The 19,834-nt window shown below is 52.1% G+C and overlaps 1 protein-coding gene across 4 annotated transcripts in view; it reads left to right on the forward strand.

The window, feature by feature from the left end:
* The first annotated feature begins 445 nt into the window (after positions 1–445).
* ARHGEF16 (Rho guanine nucleotide exchange factor 16) overlaps positions 446–19,834 on the forward strand; it is a 37,304-nt gene continuing 17,915 nt past the window's right edge. Inside the window, exons 1-6 of one of the 4 annotated variants that reach the window (XM_043531543.1) lie at positions 446–604; positions 11,373–11,950; positions 15,030–15,081; positions 16,399–16,568; positions 18,215–18,271; positions 18,630–18,790. In XM_043531543.1, the coding sequence (XP_043387478.1) occupies positions 589–604; positions 11,373–11,950; positions 15,030–15,081; positions 16,399–16,568; positions 18,215–18,271; positions 18,630–18,790 (1,034 nt within the window). In that variant the 5' untranslated portion in view covers positions 446–588. Of the gene's footprint in view, positions 605–1,014; positions 1,155–11,372; positions 11,951–15,029; positions 15,082–16,398; positions 16,569–18,214; positions 18,272–18,629; positions 18,791–19,834 lie in introns of those variants that run through there. The other 3 variants (XM_043531544.1, XM_037881100.2, XM_043531545.1) reach the window with 3 other exon arrangements.

Below are 19,834 nucleotides of genomic sequence, written 5' to 3' on the forward strand. Positions count from 1 at the left end.
ACGTTCGCCAGCCTCCAGCTCCGCCAACCCCTCGGCCTCCATCCCCAGCTCATCTCCCTTTCGGTAGCACCCCAGGGGTCCAGTATTCTTGCCCGGAACTTAAAGAAGTATGGGCTATGAATGGACTATAAGGTGGATAGAAAGCTGGCTAGATTGTCTGGCTCAATGGGTAGTGATCAATGGCTCGATGGCTAGTTGGCAGGCAGTGTCAAGCGCAGTGCCCCTGGGGTCGGTCCTGGGGCCAGTTTTGTTCAACATCTTCATTAATGATCTGGATGATGGGCTGCATTGCACTCTCAGCAAGTTCGCAGATGTTTTAATCTGGCCCTTGAGCTCCAGCCAGGGAGCAGGGTCAGGGCCTTGCCCCGCTCTGCGTGGCTCCCAGAAGCAGTGGCATGTCTGCCCTCCGTCTCCTACACATAGGGACAGCGAAGGGGCTCCACATGCTGCCCCCACCCCAAGTGTCACCCCCGCAGCTGCCATTGGCCAGAAACCACGACCAATGGGAGCTACAGGGCCCTCGCCTGCAGACAGGGCAGTGTGTAAAGCCGCCTGGCCAGGCCTCTGCATAAGAGTCAGAGAGGGGACATGCCTACTGCTTGGGGTAAGTGCTGCCTGGAGTCTGCACCCCAACCCTGATCTCCCTCCTGCCCTCTGAACCCAGCCCAGAGCACCCTCCTGCACCCCCAACTCCGCACCCCCAGCTCCACCCCAGAGCCCTACCCCCAGCTGGAGCCCCCCACCCCAGCCCGCAGCCCCCTCCCGCACCCTGAACTCCTCATTTCTGGCCTCACCCCAGAGCCCGCACCCCAGCCCCCCACTGCATGAGCATTCATGGCCCGCCAGCCCCTTCCCAGAGTCAGACGTGGCCCTGGGGCCGGAACGTTTGCCCACCCCTGGTCCAGGACGGACCCGGCTGCAGCGGGACCCCTGGCCAGGGCAATCCCAAAGAGCAGCCGGGCCGCGGCCAGGTGGCTGCCTGGGCGGGCCGGGCGGGGTGGGGCTCCGCGGGGCGGGCGCCTCTCGCCGCCTCAGTCTGCGGCCGGCGGAGCGGGGCCCGGGACACTCACCTGCCCGGCGGCGGGGCGGCGCTGGAGGCTCCCGGCCGCAGCTGAGTGCCGGGGGGGCTCCGGGCGCGCTCGCTGGCCGCACAGGTAGGAGGGGGGGGCGCCGCTCTGCGGGGTCCGGCTTCCTCCGCCGCTGCCCTCGCGGGGCCCCCTGTGCCCTTCCCCGGGGCCGGCTGCAGGTACCGAGCCGCGAACGCGGGACCCCCCCGCACACACCCACACGTGCTGCCCCGGCGCCTCTGCAGAGCCCCCCCCCCCCCGTCCCGGGCCCCGAGGGCGCCCCCCTTTCCCCTCCCCCGGGGTCTGGCCGCTGGCCCGGGCCCCGAGGGCGCCCCCCTTTCCCCCCCCCCCGGGGTCTGGCCGCTGGCCCGGGCTCCGGGGGAGGCGGGCAGCCCGGGGCGGGGACGGCACCTCGGCTTCCTCCTGCTGGATGTTTGGGGCAAGACCCGCCAGCCGGCGCGGGGCTCTGCGGGGCTGGGACCTCCGGCGCCTCTGGCTCTGGCTCCCCTGCGGCTGAGCCCGGCCCCAGCGATGCTTTGCAGAGAGGAGCCCCCCCCCGGTCGCCCCCCCCGCCGCTGTCTCGGGGCTGGGTGGCACGGAGCCCTGGTGCCCGCCGCCGGGTGCGGCTTCTTGGCAGGGCGGGGGAAGGGGCAGTTTGCCTTGGCACCCCCATGTGAGAGGGCCCCCAAGCCAAGTGGCATTGTGACCTGGCTTGCAGCGGCTCAGCCCCACTCCCTGATCGTTGGCCCAGCAGCACCCCAGGCTGTGACCCCGTGAAGCGAGGGCGGTTCTGTTGTGCCTAGCGTGAGGGAAAACGCCCCAGGCGCCCCTGCCAGCGGACAGTGCGTTGCCCTGGGATGCGGGAGACCTGCATTTGATTCCTGGTTCTGCCACTGGTTTGCTGGGTGACCTCAGGCAAGTCCCCATGTGCCTCAGTTTCCCCATCTCTAAAATGGAGATGACAATACTGGCATTTTAAAGGCAGATGTGGATGAAAAGTGCTCTATAAGAGCGAGGGATTATTACTATCTTTTCACTTCACCTTGTGGTTCATACCTAGTATTTGCTCTGAGACACCTGAGTCATGGGTACTGAGAACTGGGATAGTGAGCTTTCATGACAGCCTGACGGTGTAGCTATTTGGGGTAGCTGATGACTAATAGTCACCAGCAGTTCTCCCATGCTGTCATGTTTTGATTTGACCATGTTTTGATATTACCACTGCATCCCCACGTGAAGACTCTGCATCAAACTTGGAAGCCCGTCCTTCCTTATTTGTAGCCACAAAACTGGGGGAGGGTTGGGGAATGGCTAGAAATCCACCTGCTAAAATCTTTAGCAGAGCTCTTTGGGTGTTTTTTATGGTTGTGTTTTTGTAGAGTGCATCAGCTCAGATTTTTGCAGAACTCTGCTCAGTAAAGGCTTTAACAATTTCCCATTCTCAGAGTGGCCTGTTTCTTGACCTCTGGGAACTGCAGCCTGGAGAGATGCAATGAGAAGCTAGATTAAGGTGATAGTTTGATCTCTTGACTCCCTTCCTGGGACATCTACTGAGCTCCACTGGTGATGACTAATTTGAGAGAGCTTCAGTTAATTGTTCAGGATGCAGTGGGATTTGGTATCTAGCCATTTCAGCAGCATACATGGAAGGGAACGCCTGGCCTATACGTGGGTTTTTATACCAGTAGAACTATTCTGGTTAGGAATGGGAGATTTATTTTTTCTAGAGAAGTTATGCTGGTCTAACCTCTGTTATGGATGCAGTTCTGTTGGGGTTCTGCTTCCTTTCCTGTTTGGGAATAGCTATAATTGTGTGGCCATGCTCTTCTGACTCTCCTGGTAGAGTTGAAACAGTCCAGCTTGTGTGTAGACAAGCCCCAGGTGTGTCTCTGTGCTTTGGTTGTTGTTGTTGTAAATACAAATGTTGCAACTTGTAGCTGGTGGGTCGTATCACTGGCACTGCGCGTGCACTTGGGCAAATCCTCCAACATCTCTGTGCCTCAGCGCCCCATCTCTCAGATTGCTACTGCAAGGCTCCCCCACCCCTCAGGGATGTTGTGTGGCCAGTGAAACGCTGTTGGGGCCTCAAGGAGCTCTAAGCAGTGAGTCCAAACTGCTGTTGGAGACTAATTCCTTCTGGTGTGAAGAGCCCAGTTATGTCTACAGAAGCCATTAAACAGGTGCATATTGCAGAGCTGGGAGTCCCCCAGAGGCCACGAGGTTACTTCTGCCACCACTGGGAACTGAAAGCAGAGTGGATGTGAGAGCCAGGTCCGTTGCTAACCCAGAGTTGGTGGGTGTGATTGATTTCTTTAAAGAACTGCCCATCTCGCTTACCTGTTCCCAGCCCTGCCAGAAGGGAATGCTCCCATCCAGGGGTGGAGACTGGCTCTGCAAACCAGGCCCTGGAGAAGGGGACAGTCCTGGTTCTGACGGCTGTCCTGCAGGTGGGGGACACTTCCTCTGAACGTCTGGCCCTGCTCTCCTGGCTGGGATCAGTTTAGTAACGTTCCCTTTTCGCTGCCTCCACCCTGCCTTGCCAGTGGGGAGAGTGCAGAGCGTCCCCACTGTGAGGCTGCCTTGCAGGGCCCACCCCATTCTCTGTTGTAGTGATGATGTAATAGACCTGGCTCTTTTGTTAGCGTCTTTCCAGCAGAGGAGGATCCCAGGAGCACTATACAGGTAATGAGCCGTGTAGCCTCACAACAGCCCTCAGTGTAGGTGTGGAGGGTAGAACACCCACTTTGCGGGTGGGCAAACAGAGGCACAGAACACGTGAACAACAGGCCCAATGTCACTCACAAGTAGAATTTAGGAGTCCTGGCATCCAGTGTGCTGCTGGAATAACGAGATTCACCGTCTCCTTGAGAGTCAGCAAACTGCTCCTAACTGGAGTGCAGCTTTTCAGCAGAGCTTGTGCCTGGCTAATGCTCTCTTGCCCATCATGTTCCCCCTTGCACTGTGAAACCGAAAACTGTCTGTTGGGTTTGCATCCAAAATCAAATCTAAAAATACACACTGAATAAATTTTTGCCCAGCCATTGGGAAATATAAATCCCAGGAGCCATCAAGGCTGCTGAAACCAAGTAGGTCAGGAACTTTCTTGGAATGACAAAATAAATAAACAGACTGTCTGATGGGGGGCAGGTTCCAGGGAGAGGAATCTGACAGTTTCCCCCGCCTCAATTGCATTTATTAGACTTGTGTAATTGTTCTTGGACAATATCTGTATTTAATTTCTGTGGCTGGTCAGGGCACGTTCAAAAGAGTCTTGCTCTGAGCATTGAAGCAAAATAAATGAAGAAATACATAAAACCCACTTTAAAGGGTTTTTATATACAATTAATAGTAAGGCAAGAGAGTACGAGGAGATTTGTGACCTGGATAGCACTGATCCTAATAGTTACGTGATCCTTCTCCTGGTCTGAGAAATAATGGCATAAAGAGGACACTAAACTATTCCCTCTTAATTCCCCAGTCAGGCCAATAGCTTCAAAGGGGACTAGTGATTTTGGATACCCAGCTAAGGCACTGTAAAGGGGTCTGGATTTCAGAAAGCACAGAGCACTCTGAAGACTAGGTCCCTTTCAAGTGTCTCAGGCTGGGCACCCAAAATCACTAGTTTCTCTTGCAAATCTTCATCTTTGTCTCTTAAACTGTAAGCTCTTTGGGCAGGGATTGTCTCTGCTTTGTTATCCTGTACAGCTCCAAACTCTTGGTTGGAATAAACCAACCAAAAGTAAGGATGCTTTTGTACCTTCCATTTGAGGATCTTGGAGTGCTTGCAAATAGTAGTGAATTAGGCTCCACAAAAACCCCTGTAAGTTAAACTTGCGATAGCAACAATGAGACTTGTGCAAGAGGTAAGTTTAAAGCTGGTGCTGTTGATTCGTCAGATGGGGCTACTGTTTGAGAGCCAGCATTGAGCCAGTGCCTCGAGTAATGTGAAACTACTCGGGTGATGCTGGACACAGTCTTCTGGATGAGACGGAAAACTGAGGTCTTGTATATGGCCTGTGGTTGTTAAGAATCACATGCCATTTTGTGAAATAGCATGGAGGGCAACCCCCGTGTCCTTGCCCAAGTGTCATTGGGCTGATTATGAGCTGCCAGCTGAAAGGGCCCCTGCAGTTTCTGTTTTGTTGCTGCTGCTTTTCAAGTGAGAGGTGTCGGGGTTTCAGCCACAGGTGTATAGATTGAATAGAGGACATTTAAGTTTGTGAAGTACTAGAAACGAAAGATATTAGTCAAATATGACTTCTTATTGATGGGAATAGTTGAGTGCAGAGTGGCAGCGTGGTGTGAGGCGCTAGTTCATGTTGATGGGGTGCTGTGGGGACCCAGAATGGTGGTGGCTATGTAGGTGCAAAGCACTCCTCTGTTTGTCGCTATCTTAATTCAGCAATCTCTGGTACTGCAAAGCAAGCAAAAGCACCTGCCTCTCCCTTCCTGCCTTCCACTGAACAAACTGTTCAGGGAGAGGCCGTCTCCGGGACAGATATCATTGACCTGTGAACTCACAGCAGGTATTCACTCCATTCCTAGTGTGACGTGGCACAGTCTGGACTAATTGCAGATAAAACAATTTCCCCAGCTGCAAAGGATTATAGCCCATCCAGTGGCTAATGGCTGGGCCCAGGGGAGGATGTGGCAGGGTTAACTCCTGGCTCTGTTGTTAAACTGACCATAGAGGTTGATGATTAGTAGAGTGGTGTCTCTGTATCTGCTGGGAGGTTATTGGCAATTGGATTTTTACAAGGGTTATGTTATTTTGCAACCAGTAATATCTGTAGTGTCTACTGATGTAAGGGTGATCAAATCTCATGCTTCAGGACACAGCATATGCAAACATCAAATAAGACAAACCTGTGAAATTGGCCTTTCATATGTGTCCAAATCCACCTGGAGGTTCTGGGGGCATGTCACCTGTAGTGGAGCTAGCTGAGTGAGAAGCTGAATGTGGTATGTTGGGATTAGCATCTTTGAGACAAAGACTCACCCCTGGCTCTCTCTGACAGAGGGCAGAGCTGAGCCACTTCAGAACTAGCCGCTGCCCAGAATGAAAACCCCGATCCCCCACCAGCGTCGGCTCGGCAATACTAGAAGGCATGTTTGAGTCTTTCCCTCTTTATTGCATTTTCCACAGAAGGGAATGTCAGGTAGAAATGGCATTAAGATCCACCGCCCTGGAGCCATGTTTCCTGACCAGCTCAGCTCATCTGAGAAGAAACTGGATCTAGTTTCTCCCTCCTTCCTGACGGTCCACCCTCCAGCCTCCCTGAGCCTGTGTAATATCTGCGCACAGCACACACAGCCGTTTTCAGGATGAGTGTCCCAGGCGGGAGAGGGGAAGCCTGTAGCCCAGCCCTGCAAGGTTGGGAAGAGCCCTTGCTCTCCAACCTCATTCAGGGCCTGGCTCATTTCTTCAGTGCTTAGTGACTGGGTAAGAAAAGGGCCCACCTAATGGATCTGGTTAGTGGTAGCTGGTGGGTCAGTGTAATCGGACTTGTGCTAAGGTGCTCCTGAATGCATTCCTGTGCGATGATCCTGCAAACACATAGGCATATGCTTAACTTCACGCACACGAGGTGTCCCACTGACTTCAAAGGGATAGTTCACGTGAATAAGGCACGTACGTAAGCGTCTGCAGGCTGAGAACGTTCCGAACAGGGCCGTGTCCCTTCCTTGTAGATTTCAGGGCAGGGGAGAGAGCGGGTTAAGGGACTGTTCTATAAAGCACATGCCGAAGCACCCGGTCTATGAGCTGGTGTGAAGTTGTACGGTGGGGAATGAACCCTCTCTAGAGCCCTTCCAAATCCGTGCTTGCTCAGCTCAGGGAAAGCTCACTATGGTCTGCTGTGCTTTGTCTTTGTCTTCCTCAGTAGGAGCAGATCGTGGACCTTGCTTCTGAGTCATGAGAATCAAAGTGATGATAACTAGTAATACTAGAGGTGGTGCACATGGGGATGGCCAGAAGAGATCAGGTCTGTGGTCCATTTAGCCAAGTATCCCGTCTCTGGCAGTGGCCTGATCAGATGCTTCAGTGGAAGGTGTAAGAACCCGGCTGTAAGCAGATGTGGGGTAATCTGTCGCCCACAAAAGCTAAACGAAGATGCTGGATCCAAATGCCTCCAGACTTGCAGAGGTTCAGAAGCTGCTTTGAATCTGAATTTTGCAGCTGACTCTTGTCCCGGAATTGGGTCAGAGTCAAACTTCCTCTTTCCCATCCCTCAAACAAGGTAGGATCAGAATTCAGATCCTACCTCATGGCGTGGACCCATTTTTCTTACTATTTAGTGCTGCTGTTCCCAAATGTCCCTGTTTCCCCTGAGAGGTGAAGTGACTTGCCAGAGGTAACATGGTGACTCAGTGTCAGATTTGGGATTACAACTAAGGAGCTCTTGGTTCTGAGGTCTGTGCTCAGAACAGCAGAACCCACCTTTCTTTCCCGGAGCACCTCGGGAGAACTGCAATGGCTGTAGGTTGGCCAGTTTCCTATTTTGCCGTCTCTGTTAGCTGCCTTATTTCCACTGCTGCTAAAAAGGGCCCTTCTCTGCAGCACCGCCTGTATCAATGGGTGGAGCATGGAGGTTTTACTCTTCTCCCCCCGACAGGATGCTTGGCAGGACACTGGCCGGCGCGGGGCATGCATCCTTTGTCCAAGCAGATGATACATCTCTCAATCAAACAGGCTTTTGTAGACCAGGCTGATTTGTCTTTCTGCCAGTGCTTATAAAGAAGAACATGTTTCAAGTCTTGGTCTGTGTTTCCTGTTCGATGGTGGTTGATGGGGAATGGCTCAGTGAGAGCTCGGTACAATGGGACCTCAGTATGGACAACTTGGAGCATGTTTTTCTGAAATCATGTAATGGGGAGAAAAGGGGTGTGCGTGTAAGTGCATCAGTTGTGTTGCACATCACGTTAGCATTTCTCTCCCAGAAAAGCAATATGCAGAGTGGGGTCTATGAGGTGACAGCTGCTTGCAAATGGGGTCACCCCAAACTTGTCAGTAAGGACTTTGCACCCTCACACATGAGGGGGGATTTGATAGCTACTTTCAACTACCTGAGAGGTGGTTCCAGAGAGGATGGTTCTAGACTATTCTCAGTGGTAGAAGAGGACAGGACAAGGAGTAATGGTCTCAAGTTGCAGTGGGGGAGGTTTAGGTTGGATATTAGGAAAAACTTTTTCACCAAGAGGGTGGTGAAACACTGGAATGGGTTACCTAGGGAGGTGGTAGAATCTCCTTCCTTAGAAGTTTTTAAGGTCAGGCTTGACAAAGCCCTGGCTGGGATGATTTAATTGCGGATTGGTCCTGCTTTGAGCAGGGGGTTGGACTAGATGACCTCCTGAAGTCCCTTCCAACCCTGATATTCTATATGCTCTCGGCTCTGCACAGGGCACGTGCCTGGCTTTCCAAATGGCTCTAGAGACATTTGGAACCTCTGGGGGAGCTGAGGTGCGTTCTCTCTAGTGCAGCTGTTGACTCATGGTGTGGATTCCTCTAGAGAAAGCCCAGGGTGGCAGCAGAGGGCAAGTGTGCAGGAAGCAGAATAGAGAGCAATAAGTAAAGGACAAGTGCAGTAGGTGGTGGTTGCACCCTACTCATCTTCCTGTTCCCCGCTTGGAGCAAAGAACTGGAACTTGCTCTGCGGACATCAGCCCCAGAGCCAAACAAAGGAAGTGGCAAAGCTTTGAAACCCAGCCAGAGTTGCCAAATCTGTTTCTTTTCCCTGTAGCCAGGGTGTGGTCCTCACCTTAGGGGTGGGAGGAGCTCCCCAGTGGTGGCCGGATTTGTGTCCGTGTTGCGGGAGTGCCCTGGAGGCTCATGCTCAGTGCTGTACAAACACGTGAAAAGAGAATTTCTTAAAGGAACAGTGTATATATATATTCCTGACCTGCCCTCCCCACGGGCCGTAGACTGACTTTATCTCGGTACCAACCACCTGATCAGTGGCACCTTCGCTCGTGTTGTCTGTCAAACCAAACCACCTCTTGTGACTGGGCCCACAGTTTTGCACCTGCTATGAATTAGTTGATTGGATTGCGGGGGGGGAGGGGGGAATCATGAATGAACTGCAGGTGCTGTTGTTTTGTGCCTGCATGTAGCTTTATCTGTGTTTACCCACCCCGAAGTGGGGGCTTGCACCTACTTTAATCTGTTGGAGTTCAGCCCCCAAGATGCCCTACCGCAGGGAGATTATCAATAGAAGGGGGATCCCACGGTGCACAGCAGAGACCATATCGTGCTCTTTCGATGATAATTGCTTTCATTAGCCAACCAGACACTGCAACCTGCTAAAGGGGAGAGACCAATACAGAATATTTGCATTACTCCCACCAAGCCTTATGGAAAAACCCTAAGAGCCAATCTTCATCCTCTTCCTCACCAGTGATTATCATTCTGGCATCTCCCCCCTCTCCGCCCCTCCCAACCTCCTCGACTAACGCACGCAGGCCAGGGTACGGCTTTTGTAATGTGTTAACTGATGCCGCTGGCATTCAGACATTTATGAAGGTTTTAACCCCTTCTCCTTATTTGAACTTCCTCACCCCACTACTTTTGGGGTGCCCTGTTTTCATAGGCTAGCTTGTTTCCCTTGTACTTGTTAACATTTACGTCCCCTTGTCCGCATAAAATTTCGCCCCAGTTACCAATGGTCATCTTGCGGTGGCTGCTGCTCTCTCATAGTCGTTATTATCCAAGGTGAGCGGTTATTTTCAGAACATTAGCATATCACAAAACACAGACAAAAGTTCAGTAGGTTTATTACTAACTTAATTATGCTAATTTATCCTAAGGCCTTATTTGGCTACGCTGTTTTGCAGGCCTGGGGCTCTGTGTTACAACGTTAATTACTACTTATATTTCACCTCTGTGTCTTAAGTATACCTAATACACGATGTAGCCACAGATAAAAGGTAACGGGAGACCTGGTACAAAATTCAAGCCCTGGAATTCCTGGTTGCTGTCCCATCTGGGTGGGAACGAGGGTCCCTTCCCCAGAGGCTTTCCTTTCCTTTGAATGATGCAGTATTAAAAGGTGGGGAACTCGGGGTGCTGCTGAGACTGCTGGATAGAACCTACGTGTAAAGGATGGTGTGCAGTGAAGTCCCTCCTTGTCCCCGGTTTCCTGGGGCTGTTTGGGGCCAGGAACTTGCCTCCTGTTGAGTGTTTAAGCAGAGGAGAGAGGAAACACACAATGGACTGGACAATAACTGCCTGTATTTATTCAGATGCTCACTGGGTATAATGGTGAATGGGATCTAACATAGGGGGGAAAGGGGGACTTGAGATTTTTCCCTCTGGGTTTTTCACAGAGAATGTTTTGATCGGAGAACAAACAGCTCCTTTATGGTCTTTGTTTTTGAAAGACTCCCCAGAGCTGCTGTGGGCTTCTTGGGTCCATGGTGGGGATTCACATTCTTACCTGCGTGAGTCCTGCAGCCCCCTCAGCTCCATAAGCCCGGGTTTCGCTTGGGCCCATGACGCTGCCAGCTGACTGTTTGCAAGAGGTCTCCATTTCTTCTAGTAGAACTCAGCCACAGTCAGTTAGCGTGAGCCTGTCTGATGGCACTCAGGTAGTGTAGGCAGCCCTTGGTTCATTTTTGACTCATTGATTGCCTACGTGCTGAGCAAGGCCGTGGTACTTTCACTTCAGTTTCTTTTTTCATTTGTTAAACTTCTCTAGCTTCGCTGTTGCTTCCAGATTCCCTTGATGGTTGCAGCATACAGCTCAGGCGTGGGAGACTGAGTTCCTTTCCCAGCCACCAGCAGGTCAGGTCACTTCACCTGTCTGGGTCTGCCCCTTCCACTTTTTGTCTTGTTTCTTTTGTAGTCTGGGGCAAGGACAGTCTCTAACTGGATGTGTGTGCAAGGCCTAGCACGACGGGGTCAAAATCTCAGTTGGAGTTTCAAGGTGGTGTTGAAATATAATAAATGAGATCATGTAATTTCTTTGGTGTTTTTTTTTTCCCCCCAGGTCTGCTGTTCTGTGTATTGATTGATTTTGCTGGGTGTTTTTTAATTTCTCCCATCACAAAAGTCCTAGGCTAGCTCGTGCTCTAGATTTCATTTTCCAGACTCTCCTATGCTAACACAAAATGCTGCAAATGCCGGGGGGGATGTTTGTTTGGCTCTTTTTAAAAAAAAACAAAACAAAAAAAACAAAAAAACAACTGAACAAACAAACCCCATCCAGTCCTGGACCCCTCTGTGTTGGTCCTGGATCTCTTTCATTGACCCTTGTTCCTGGAAGAGGGGATAGCGCCTTAAGCCTTGTGCCCTTTCTGTTCTCTCTGCAGGGTCTCTGGCTCCCCACCGCGCCAGCATGTCTCACAGGCATTCTGACGGCTCCGTGGGCGACAAGGCCCTTCTCCTGGAGCGCAAGTTCCGTTCAGAGCTGCGGATAGATGCCAACGTGACCCCTCCCTCTGGGAAACGCAGCTCCATGGCAGCACTAGACAGCTCCTCGTTCGCGGCCCAGCGCTCCCCGTCCCCCACCGAGCCCTGCCGCGTCGTCCTCAGCACAGAGAGCCCAGCCGCGCTGAAGATGGGCACCCAGCAGCTGATCCCCAAAAGCTTGGCCGTGTCTACCAAATCCAAGACCCCCGCCCGCCACCAGAGCTTCGCCGTGGCCATGCCAAGTAAAGAGGCAGCTCACTGCGGCCCCAAGCGGATGTCAGCCCCCGGCATTTCCCTGGATGACCTGGACATTGAGCTGGATTCTAGTGGGCTCAAGCGCAATCTACGGAACACGTCGTACCGGGCTGCCATGAAGGGGCTCGGGAATGCTGAGGAGCCTTCTAAGGACGTCGCCACCCTAAAGCCCGTGTCGCAGGACACCGACGCACACCCAGCGCGAAGCCCAGGGAGAACCAAGGTAGGCCCTGTTGTGTGCTTCCAGTCCCCCCTCCTGCTGGAGTGTCACCTGGGGTATGCCAGATCTGCCCTTGCCTGAACAAAAGGTTATTAATAGTTGTAATGTCTTAGCTTCTATGAGCCCTAGTCATGGAGCAGGAGCTCATGGTGCTAGGTGCTGTACAAACAAAGAACAAAAAGATGGTCCCGCCACCCAAGGAGCTTACAACCTAGATAATAAACTCTACCTCTTCTACCACCACTCCTGGCCAGACTCCATCAGCTGAAGCGGCAGCTGCCTGGGTGTTCCTGGGGCCAAAGCTCAGACCAGAGTTTTGTTCTCATCTGTACAATTCAGCTGCGCACTGTGGTGTCTCTGGTCACTCAGCCAGCAGGGACGGTGTGTCTCTTAGTTGAGCCACATATAGTCACCTCTCCTAATGGCTGGCTTCCAAATGCATGTGCAATTGTGTTGTGAAACCAGTTCATCAAGGTTTTGAAGCTCTGCTGTTCCCTCGACTGGTTCTAGTGCACCCATGGCTGGTGGTTAGTCACCAGTGTAATACTGGCTGGGAAAAAGTGGCTGATCCTTGCCACCTGGGTGGCCTTCTGCTTTCCTTGGGTGTAGGTTGCTAGTGATCACCCTGCTTGCGTGTTTGATGGCTTGGACACGCTTTTGAAGAGCAGCTGTACACAGTGAGGAGATGTGCTGGAAGGACTGCAGGGCCCTTCTTTCTGCCTTAGCTCAGTGTCCAGACGTGATGCTCTTTCACAGTCTAACACAGCCGAGAGGGTCACGGTCTGATTTCTATCCCCTTGCTTTCACACATGTGAAATTTGCAAAATTATCATAGAACATCCAGACTCTTCTGGCCCCTCCCCTCTCTCCCATTAGCAGATCCAACTTCTGTAACTCCACTCCCTGCAGATGGCATTAATTACTGCAGCTTGAATCCTAGGTATGGCCAGCAGGGGTTGAGAGGCCAAAGCACAATAAATAAACTAAGTCCCAGGCTTCCAGTGCATCTTCTGGGCTGTCTATGGCTATCCACAGCAGCCAGGTCATTGTATGTACTTGCTTAAGATTAAATGAAATGCACCATCAGAACTGCTGTGCCTTTCAGAATTAGGGTTTGGGAGGTGGGGGGGAGGGTTTGAGATCAGTCCAGGTTAAGTTTTAGCAACTAAACTCACTTGGAAAGGTTGTGGGGCTCGGGGGGCAAGAACAGGCTGTGTCTAGCTGATGTAATGCGGTGACTAATCCTCTGGGAAGGACGCGATCCAGCTGTTTAACATCAGCTCATGTTGTGCCTGGCTCCTTCGTTCACTCACAATTGCATCTAAGGCTCGTGGCTGGGGGAAGGGGGGAGCTGCTTGTTTTGAAGGGCTTTTCACAAATGTGCAAGTAACAGCTGGTGGGGAGTGGAGTGAGTTTAGATAGCTGTATAGAATTGGTCGTTCAGCACATGGTACAGACATACCCTGCAAGCACAGGTGAGTTGCAGCCTGACGCATTTTGGCAGCGCAGACAGAGTCCAGTCACAGAAATGAGTGAAGCTGCTCACGTGAGCCAGCTTAACCCTGTGCATGTTTACAGGATCAGTTCTCAGACTTGCACCGGGCTCGGGGCTAGCGTTTGTAGAAGAGTGGCATAATCCCAGAAACAAACGAAACAGGCACTACCGCTGATTAACCGCAGGTATCGTTTGTATACGTGCTGTGACAAGACGTAGAGAGGCTGCATCCGGCTAAAAGAAATACTGAGATAACCTTAGGGCTGCTCTGACCCAAAACTAGGTAACGTAAGATGAAAGCTGAGTCACTCACGTGCTTTTTTTATTAAAAGCAACCAAAACTGCAAGCAAGACAAATGGAATTCACGTTTTTCCTGAGAGACGAGGATGGTATTGACTAGGTTACTAGCTGGTTAGGTAACTTCCTTTTTTAAGGAACTAAATTGAAAAAAAACCAATCTCCATGAGATTGAGAGAACACCTGGGTTCTATCCCCAGCCCTGCCACTGATTTGCTGTGTGACCCTGAATAAGTCACTTAGCCCAATATTTTCAAAGCTGGCCCCTAACTTTTTTTTTTTTATATGCTCCCATTCTGGATAACTCCGCTTAGGCCCACTGGACTGGATTTCCAGAGATCAGAATTGAGGGAGGGGGACTCTGCCAAAGGCAAAGGAGACACCCTGGCATGAGAGGAGAATCAAGCCCCTTATTTTTGGTACAGAGTAGAGTTTCTCTTTCTAGCTTGTGATGTAGGTAAGTTGAGGCATCTTCTGGGTGTCTTCCCATAGTAAAAATTGTTTGGACCCTCCTTGTCATTGATGCCCCTCTATGGCTGTCCACTTGTGACCTGATGGGGCTTTATGTAAGTAAAGGGTTCTGCAATGAGAAATGTCTATACTTAAAGCACCCTTTCTCTCCACACACACAACCTAATTGGCTATCTTTGCTACAGAGCTCAGTGTTTGTTTGTGTTTCCTCCAGTCACCAACTGGGATTTTCCTCTTGCAGGTTTATAGTCCTCCAGGTGAGGACAAAGGGGGTGGGAAAGAGAACTGCTCTGTCAGGAAGCCATCCGAGGCTGGTAACAGGCTGGCTGTGCATTTCTGCTAATGGCCAAAAGTTGATACCACTTAAGAGCGCTTACCTGACCTGTGGGGAAAGGAGTGGAGTGTGGCAGAGGTCTAGAGATGGAACCGACTTGTTTGCTCAACTAGTGCATCCCCTGTCAGCGCGGGATTACTCCCTGTTGGACACTTACCGGTGTCATATCTACTCCAGAGTTGGCAGCTTGTGTGGAATGTCTGAAGACTGAACTCCCTGGGGTGTGTCCCTCCAGGTCTGGGCTGGGGACATTGAGGGGACAGGGAAACAGCATGTGTATGTGGAGATTGCACAGACACTTGGCTTAGTTGATGGATAAAGGGCAGACCCAGGGCTGTCAATAGAGCATCTCCTGCTCCCTGTAAAATGAACCGAAAGAAATCAGACTCCAGCAATGGCTTGTTATTCCAGAGCTGTCAGGATGAGGTTCGACTTTGTCTACCCATGTCTCTTATTGACTCTGTCTTTCCTGTCACTCTTGCAGAGAACACTCGGGAGGAAGCGGATGCAGAGACACGGGGGCTCCTTTAAGGATGGTGAGTTGTTTTTCACTCCCACTGTTCCCAAACTCCTTGATGTTGCTGGCATCACCCTTCTCTCCCATGGCACTGCTCCCGCAGCTGGGCGTCGGGGAGGGTAAGTGAGTGTCTCCCAGCTGAGAGGTGCCTCCTGCCATCACAGCTGTGGGGAGATGCTGATCCAAGAGGGTCTGAGAGAACAGCCAGGGTCGTGGTCTGAGCATTCCCTGTGGGAATGAGCCATACAAACAAGCCTGCCCAGCGGATGGGGCTCGCTGCTCCTGGGTTCGAAGCAGGAGGGGTTGACCCAAGCACTGATCGTATCAAATCAATGAACTTTCACGCTTGAGGGATTGGGGGAATGTAACAACCAAGGTGTGTGCACCAGCCTCCTGTGTGACTGCATCATCTGACTGTCGTCCTGCTTGTCCACCTCATCCCCTTCCTCTGCTCTTGCCTTTAACCGTTGACCTAGACTGCAAGCTGGCCTGGGCAGGGAACCTGCCTTTCTTTATTCAGCGGAGCGCTAGGAATCGGTGGCACTCTGGAAATAATTGAATTACTTGGTGCAGAATCTCATCTGAGATGGCATTGAGCTTGTGTCCAGTGGTCCTGAGCATTATTCTGAAAGAAGCTTGCCCTGAGCCCACACCATGCAGCCAGGCACTCCTGAGCGCTATTGCCATGTTTGACATTATCCGCCTCTGGCCCAGGACAAGCTACTGGCCCCCTCTGCCTTGATTTCCCCACCTGTAAAATGGACTCCACAACATTGCCCTTCCTGCTGAGGGTGATGCGAGGATTAACTACTTCCGTGGTGCTCGCGCTCTCTCTGGTATGTTTACGAAGAGCTGAGACCCCAGCAGCTGCTTGTGCTCCTGACCCTGTTTCCTGGGAGCAGGACCTGTCTGCTGCAGTGTGTCCCTGCCTGGATTTCCCCTCAGCTCCAGCTCTGCACAGAGCAGTTGTAGGGCATGTAAATGTCTCCTCTGTAAAAACTCTCCCTTTGTATGTTTTCTCTAAGTGCCTTGAGGCTCCCGATTTGCCAGAGAGGCCCCCTGACCTTGCCATGTTACATTCAGCACTCTCATCTCATCCCTCTCCCCGGCACTCTCCCTTGCCCCTGTGCCACATCCCAGCCTGGCCATGGATCCTGCCCCAGCTGAGGAGACCCTGCTCCTTTGGACCTTCCAGAGGCTGTCAAATGCAGGGTCCCTGTGGTCTCTCCCCTCCCCTCCCTTGTGGAAAGGGCTGTGGGGGAGGTGGGCTCTGGGGGGAAGGGGAGCTATTTCTCAGAGTCCGTGTGTAATTTCCTGGCTCGTGTCCTCCCTCCAGAGCCCCGGCTCTATCAGGAGATCCGTGAGAGAGGGCTGAACTCCATCAACCATGAGTCAGACGATGACTTGCTGGAGGAGGACTCCAATGTGGAGGAGCATTCTGCTCCTGCCACCATCGTGGTGAAAAGCTATCGCCCCGCCCAGGTGACCTGGAGCCAGCTACCTGAGGTAGGGAGCAGGAGCCCTGCCTCACACTCTGCCACTTTGTCCTGTCCTCGAATCCTCCCTGTGGCGTGCCAGAGAGAGCCCGCTGCTGCTGCTCCCGCTCACTCCAGGCAAACTACCAGAGGGATTTCTAGTCCTGGACTCTGGTTTTCCTTCTCTTTCAGTATCCCACGGTGTGCGCCCCTGCTGCCGGTGGGGCTGGGGCGAGCAGGGCTGCGTAGATGGTGTGGGCTTGTACTAATGTGCAGAAAGGAGCTTGATCCGTTGCGCAGAGGAGCAGATGTATCTGGGTTGAAGGTTGCTGTTTTCTCTCTTTGAACCAGACTTGGAGCTCACTGCAGGCGAATCTCCCTAGGGGCTGGGGAGGTTTTATGAGCACTTTTTTTTAAATCTGGCTCAGAGCTGGGTTTGAGTCTGTGTAAATCTTGCTAAGCCAGGAAATGGATGTGACCCACAGGGGTAGGGCTGCTTTCCCCACCCCCCAACCAAATTAAATGGGGTTTTAACACCACGAGGCTGGGGGCTTGAGAGTCAGTGTTCCTGACTGTCACTGGCTTGCTCTGTCAACATGGGCAAGTGTCTGAGTACACCCAGCTGTAGGATGGGGCGGCTGCCTCAGGGTGTGGCTGGCAGGAGGAAAGGTAAATGTTCATAAACCTTCACAGAGAAGGAGCTGATCGCGGGTCAAAGGTTTAGTAAAGGAAAATCCCTTTCACTTTCCTTGCCAAAGCAGATGAGATCCATATTAGCGTCTAATTGGTTATCAGCCCAGGTCCCTGGGCTCTCATTCCAGATAGACCTCAGCATCCAATGTGCGTGTATCCGTCCGTCCCAAAAGCTTCCTAAACTCATTTATTTGATATTTCTGTTTGATAGAGGGGTCACATCAGGAGAAAAACAAATGCCTTTTACACTTCCCAATAATAGTAAAGGCTGCTATAGGAGAGTATAAATCTTTATGAAAATCATGATTCATTGTTCGCCTGGACTAGAATATGACCTCCAAGGGTCATTGCCTCCCAGGCTGCAAGTCTGTTTTCATGGTTTGGTTATTCACCGCCTGTTCCCATCCCATTACAATTATTAAACTTCTCAAGAGATGCCTCCAAGAGAGTCACATGTAAGACCCAGTAATCAAGTTTAACACCTGACAGCTGTCCGGCAGGCCAGTTTAGCAACTGCTAGTACCTGCTTCAGTGTTTGCTTTGGCCAAGGGTGTTGTGGAAATAGTGACCTGATAACTCTCAAACCAAGAGGTTCTACTCTACCATAGCACCCTGCAAGGTTGGGGTAGCTGTATCTCATGCTCCCGATGCAATCCGATTATTTGCAAGGGTCAGGAAGAATCTGTCCCGGGATACAGTTTTTCACCGTTGACCACATGCATTGGGAATGATTTTAATCCTCCTTTGAATCATCCATTGTTTGCTGCTGGAGGCAAAGTGCCAGGTTGGGTGTTTGACCTGCTATGTTGGCTCTTACATCCTTAGACCACAGAATGCAGGAGGCTGGGGAGAGCCCCTGCCGGATGCCTTGGGCAATGGTGCACCATCTGTGATAGCTTTCCCAGCCTGCGTGTGGGACTCGGTATTTGGTGCTGGGAGCAGCACTGCCCTTCACGCTCAGCGTGATTTTTCTCTGTCGTTCAGGTGCAGGAAGCAGGCATCCTAGCAAGAATAACCCCAGAGGAACGCAAAAGGCAAGAGGTGAGAGAAGCTGTTATGCATACATGAGGGCTCCGTCAGTCAGCTGGGGTTAGGTTAACGGGAGCCTTGTCCTAGGAGAGCCTTCTTGGGTGCACTACCGGATGCATTAGTGAACCTACTGCTGGTGGTGACCATTGCTATGTTTCAATCAATGACTGAGGTCTTCCGGCCTCTCCGTGGAACGACACTGCCACAGTGTCAAGTTTCTCTAGCCTCTTACAGTCCAACGTGTGTGTAGTTGTTGCACCATCATGTTGCTTCACTCGTTCACGTTGTCTATGGGAATGATTGCTGCTCTGATGTTTCAGTCCTCATGGGTATGTTGTTGTTTTTTTCCCCCCTGTGCCCCATTGATCAGGCGATCTTTGAGATTATCACCTCTGAATACTCCTACCTGCACAGCCTGGGTATCCTGGTGGGTCACTTCATGAAATCCGAAGAGCTGAAGGAGACAATGACCCAGACTGAGCACCATCACCTCTTCTCCAACATCGGCGAGATCCTGAGCATCAGCAAAAGGTAAATCTTGGAGGGGAGCGCATGGGGAAAATCTACCCAGTATTGGTGCCTGTCGGGGTGCTGGGGAGGGGAAGACGGGAGTGCGCACATCCCCGGTTTTTGCAGTTGCTTAAAGTTCCATAAGCCCTGTGGGGGCCTGACCCCAACCCCTTTTAAGCAGTGGTCCTGTCCTAAATCAGTACAGCTGCCGCTGGAGCGGTCTAGAGTGTTGCTCTGACTGCTTGGTCCCAGCACCACTGAACCTTGGCCTGGCTGCCCCTCTGTACAGATGGAGGGCAGCTGGGCCAAGTGGTGTTACAACCTGGCTCACCTGTACACTGGAGCGCCAGGGAGTCTAAGAACTCAACTCCTGGCGGCAGCAGCTCGTGCACTGTAGGGGTAAGAGAGAGGGGAGGCTCCCTGGCCAAGAGAACTGGGGTCCCTGTTGGTGGGGGGTGCAGGGACCAGAATTTGCCCCACCCTCCAAGAAATAGCTGAATTGGCACCAGGACTTTTCACAGATGTTAAGACCAGAGGGGGCCATTATGTTCATCCAGTCTGACCTGCATAGCCCAGGCCGGAGACCCTCACGCTGTGATTCCTGCATCCAGCCCATAACTTCTGCTTAGCTGCAGCTTATGCTTTAGAAAAGCATCGAGTCTTGAGTTAAAGACCCTGAGTGATCGGGAATTCCCTGTGTCCCATGGTTGGCTGCCCTCCCTATTTAAATGAAGGAACAACTGGGGGGGTGGGGGGCGCCGCCATAGGTCTGCGTGTAATCTGTTGTTGTTAGCAAACGTACCATTTACCCTCCTGCCTCCCCTTCCCCTCTGCTAAGCCCCTGTGCCACGGTGCCGAGCCCACCTGACTGGCATACCGGGGAGCTAGCACCGTGAGTATGTTCGTGTGGCTAGTGTCTACAGTGTTGTGTTCTCTGTGCAGACAGGGACGAGCACACAGTCCCTTCCTCGAACTAGGCAGCCCAAGGCCTCCTGGTGCTGCTGCTCTGCAGTGCCGGGTTGTCTGGTGAAGTTCACGTCCTTGGGTAGGGAGGTCCTGTTGATT

This window comes from Chelonia mydas, chromosome 18 (assembly GCF_015237465.2).
Source record: "Chelonia mydas isolate rCheMyd1 chromosome 18, rCheMyd1.pri.v2, whole genome shotgun sequence".
Taxonomy (NCBI): Eukaryota; Metazoa; Chordata; order Testudines; family Cheloniidae; genus Chelonia; species Chelonia mydas.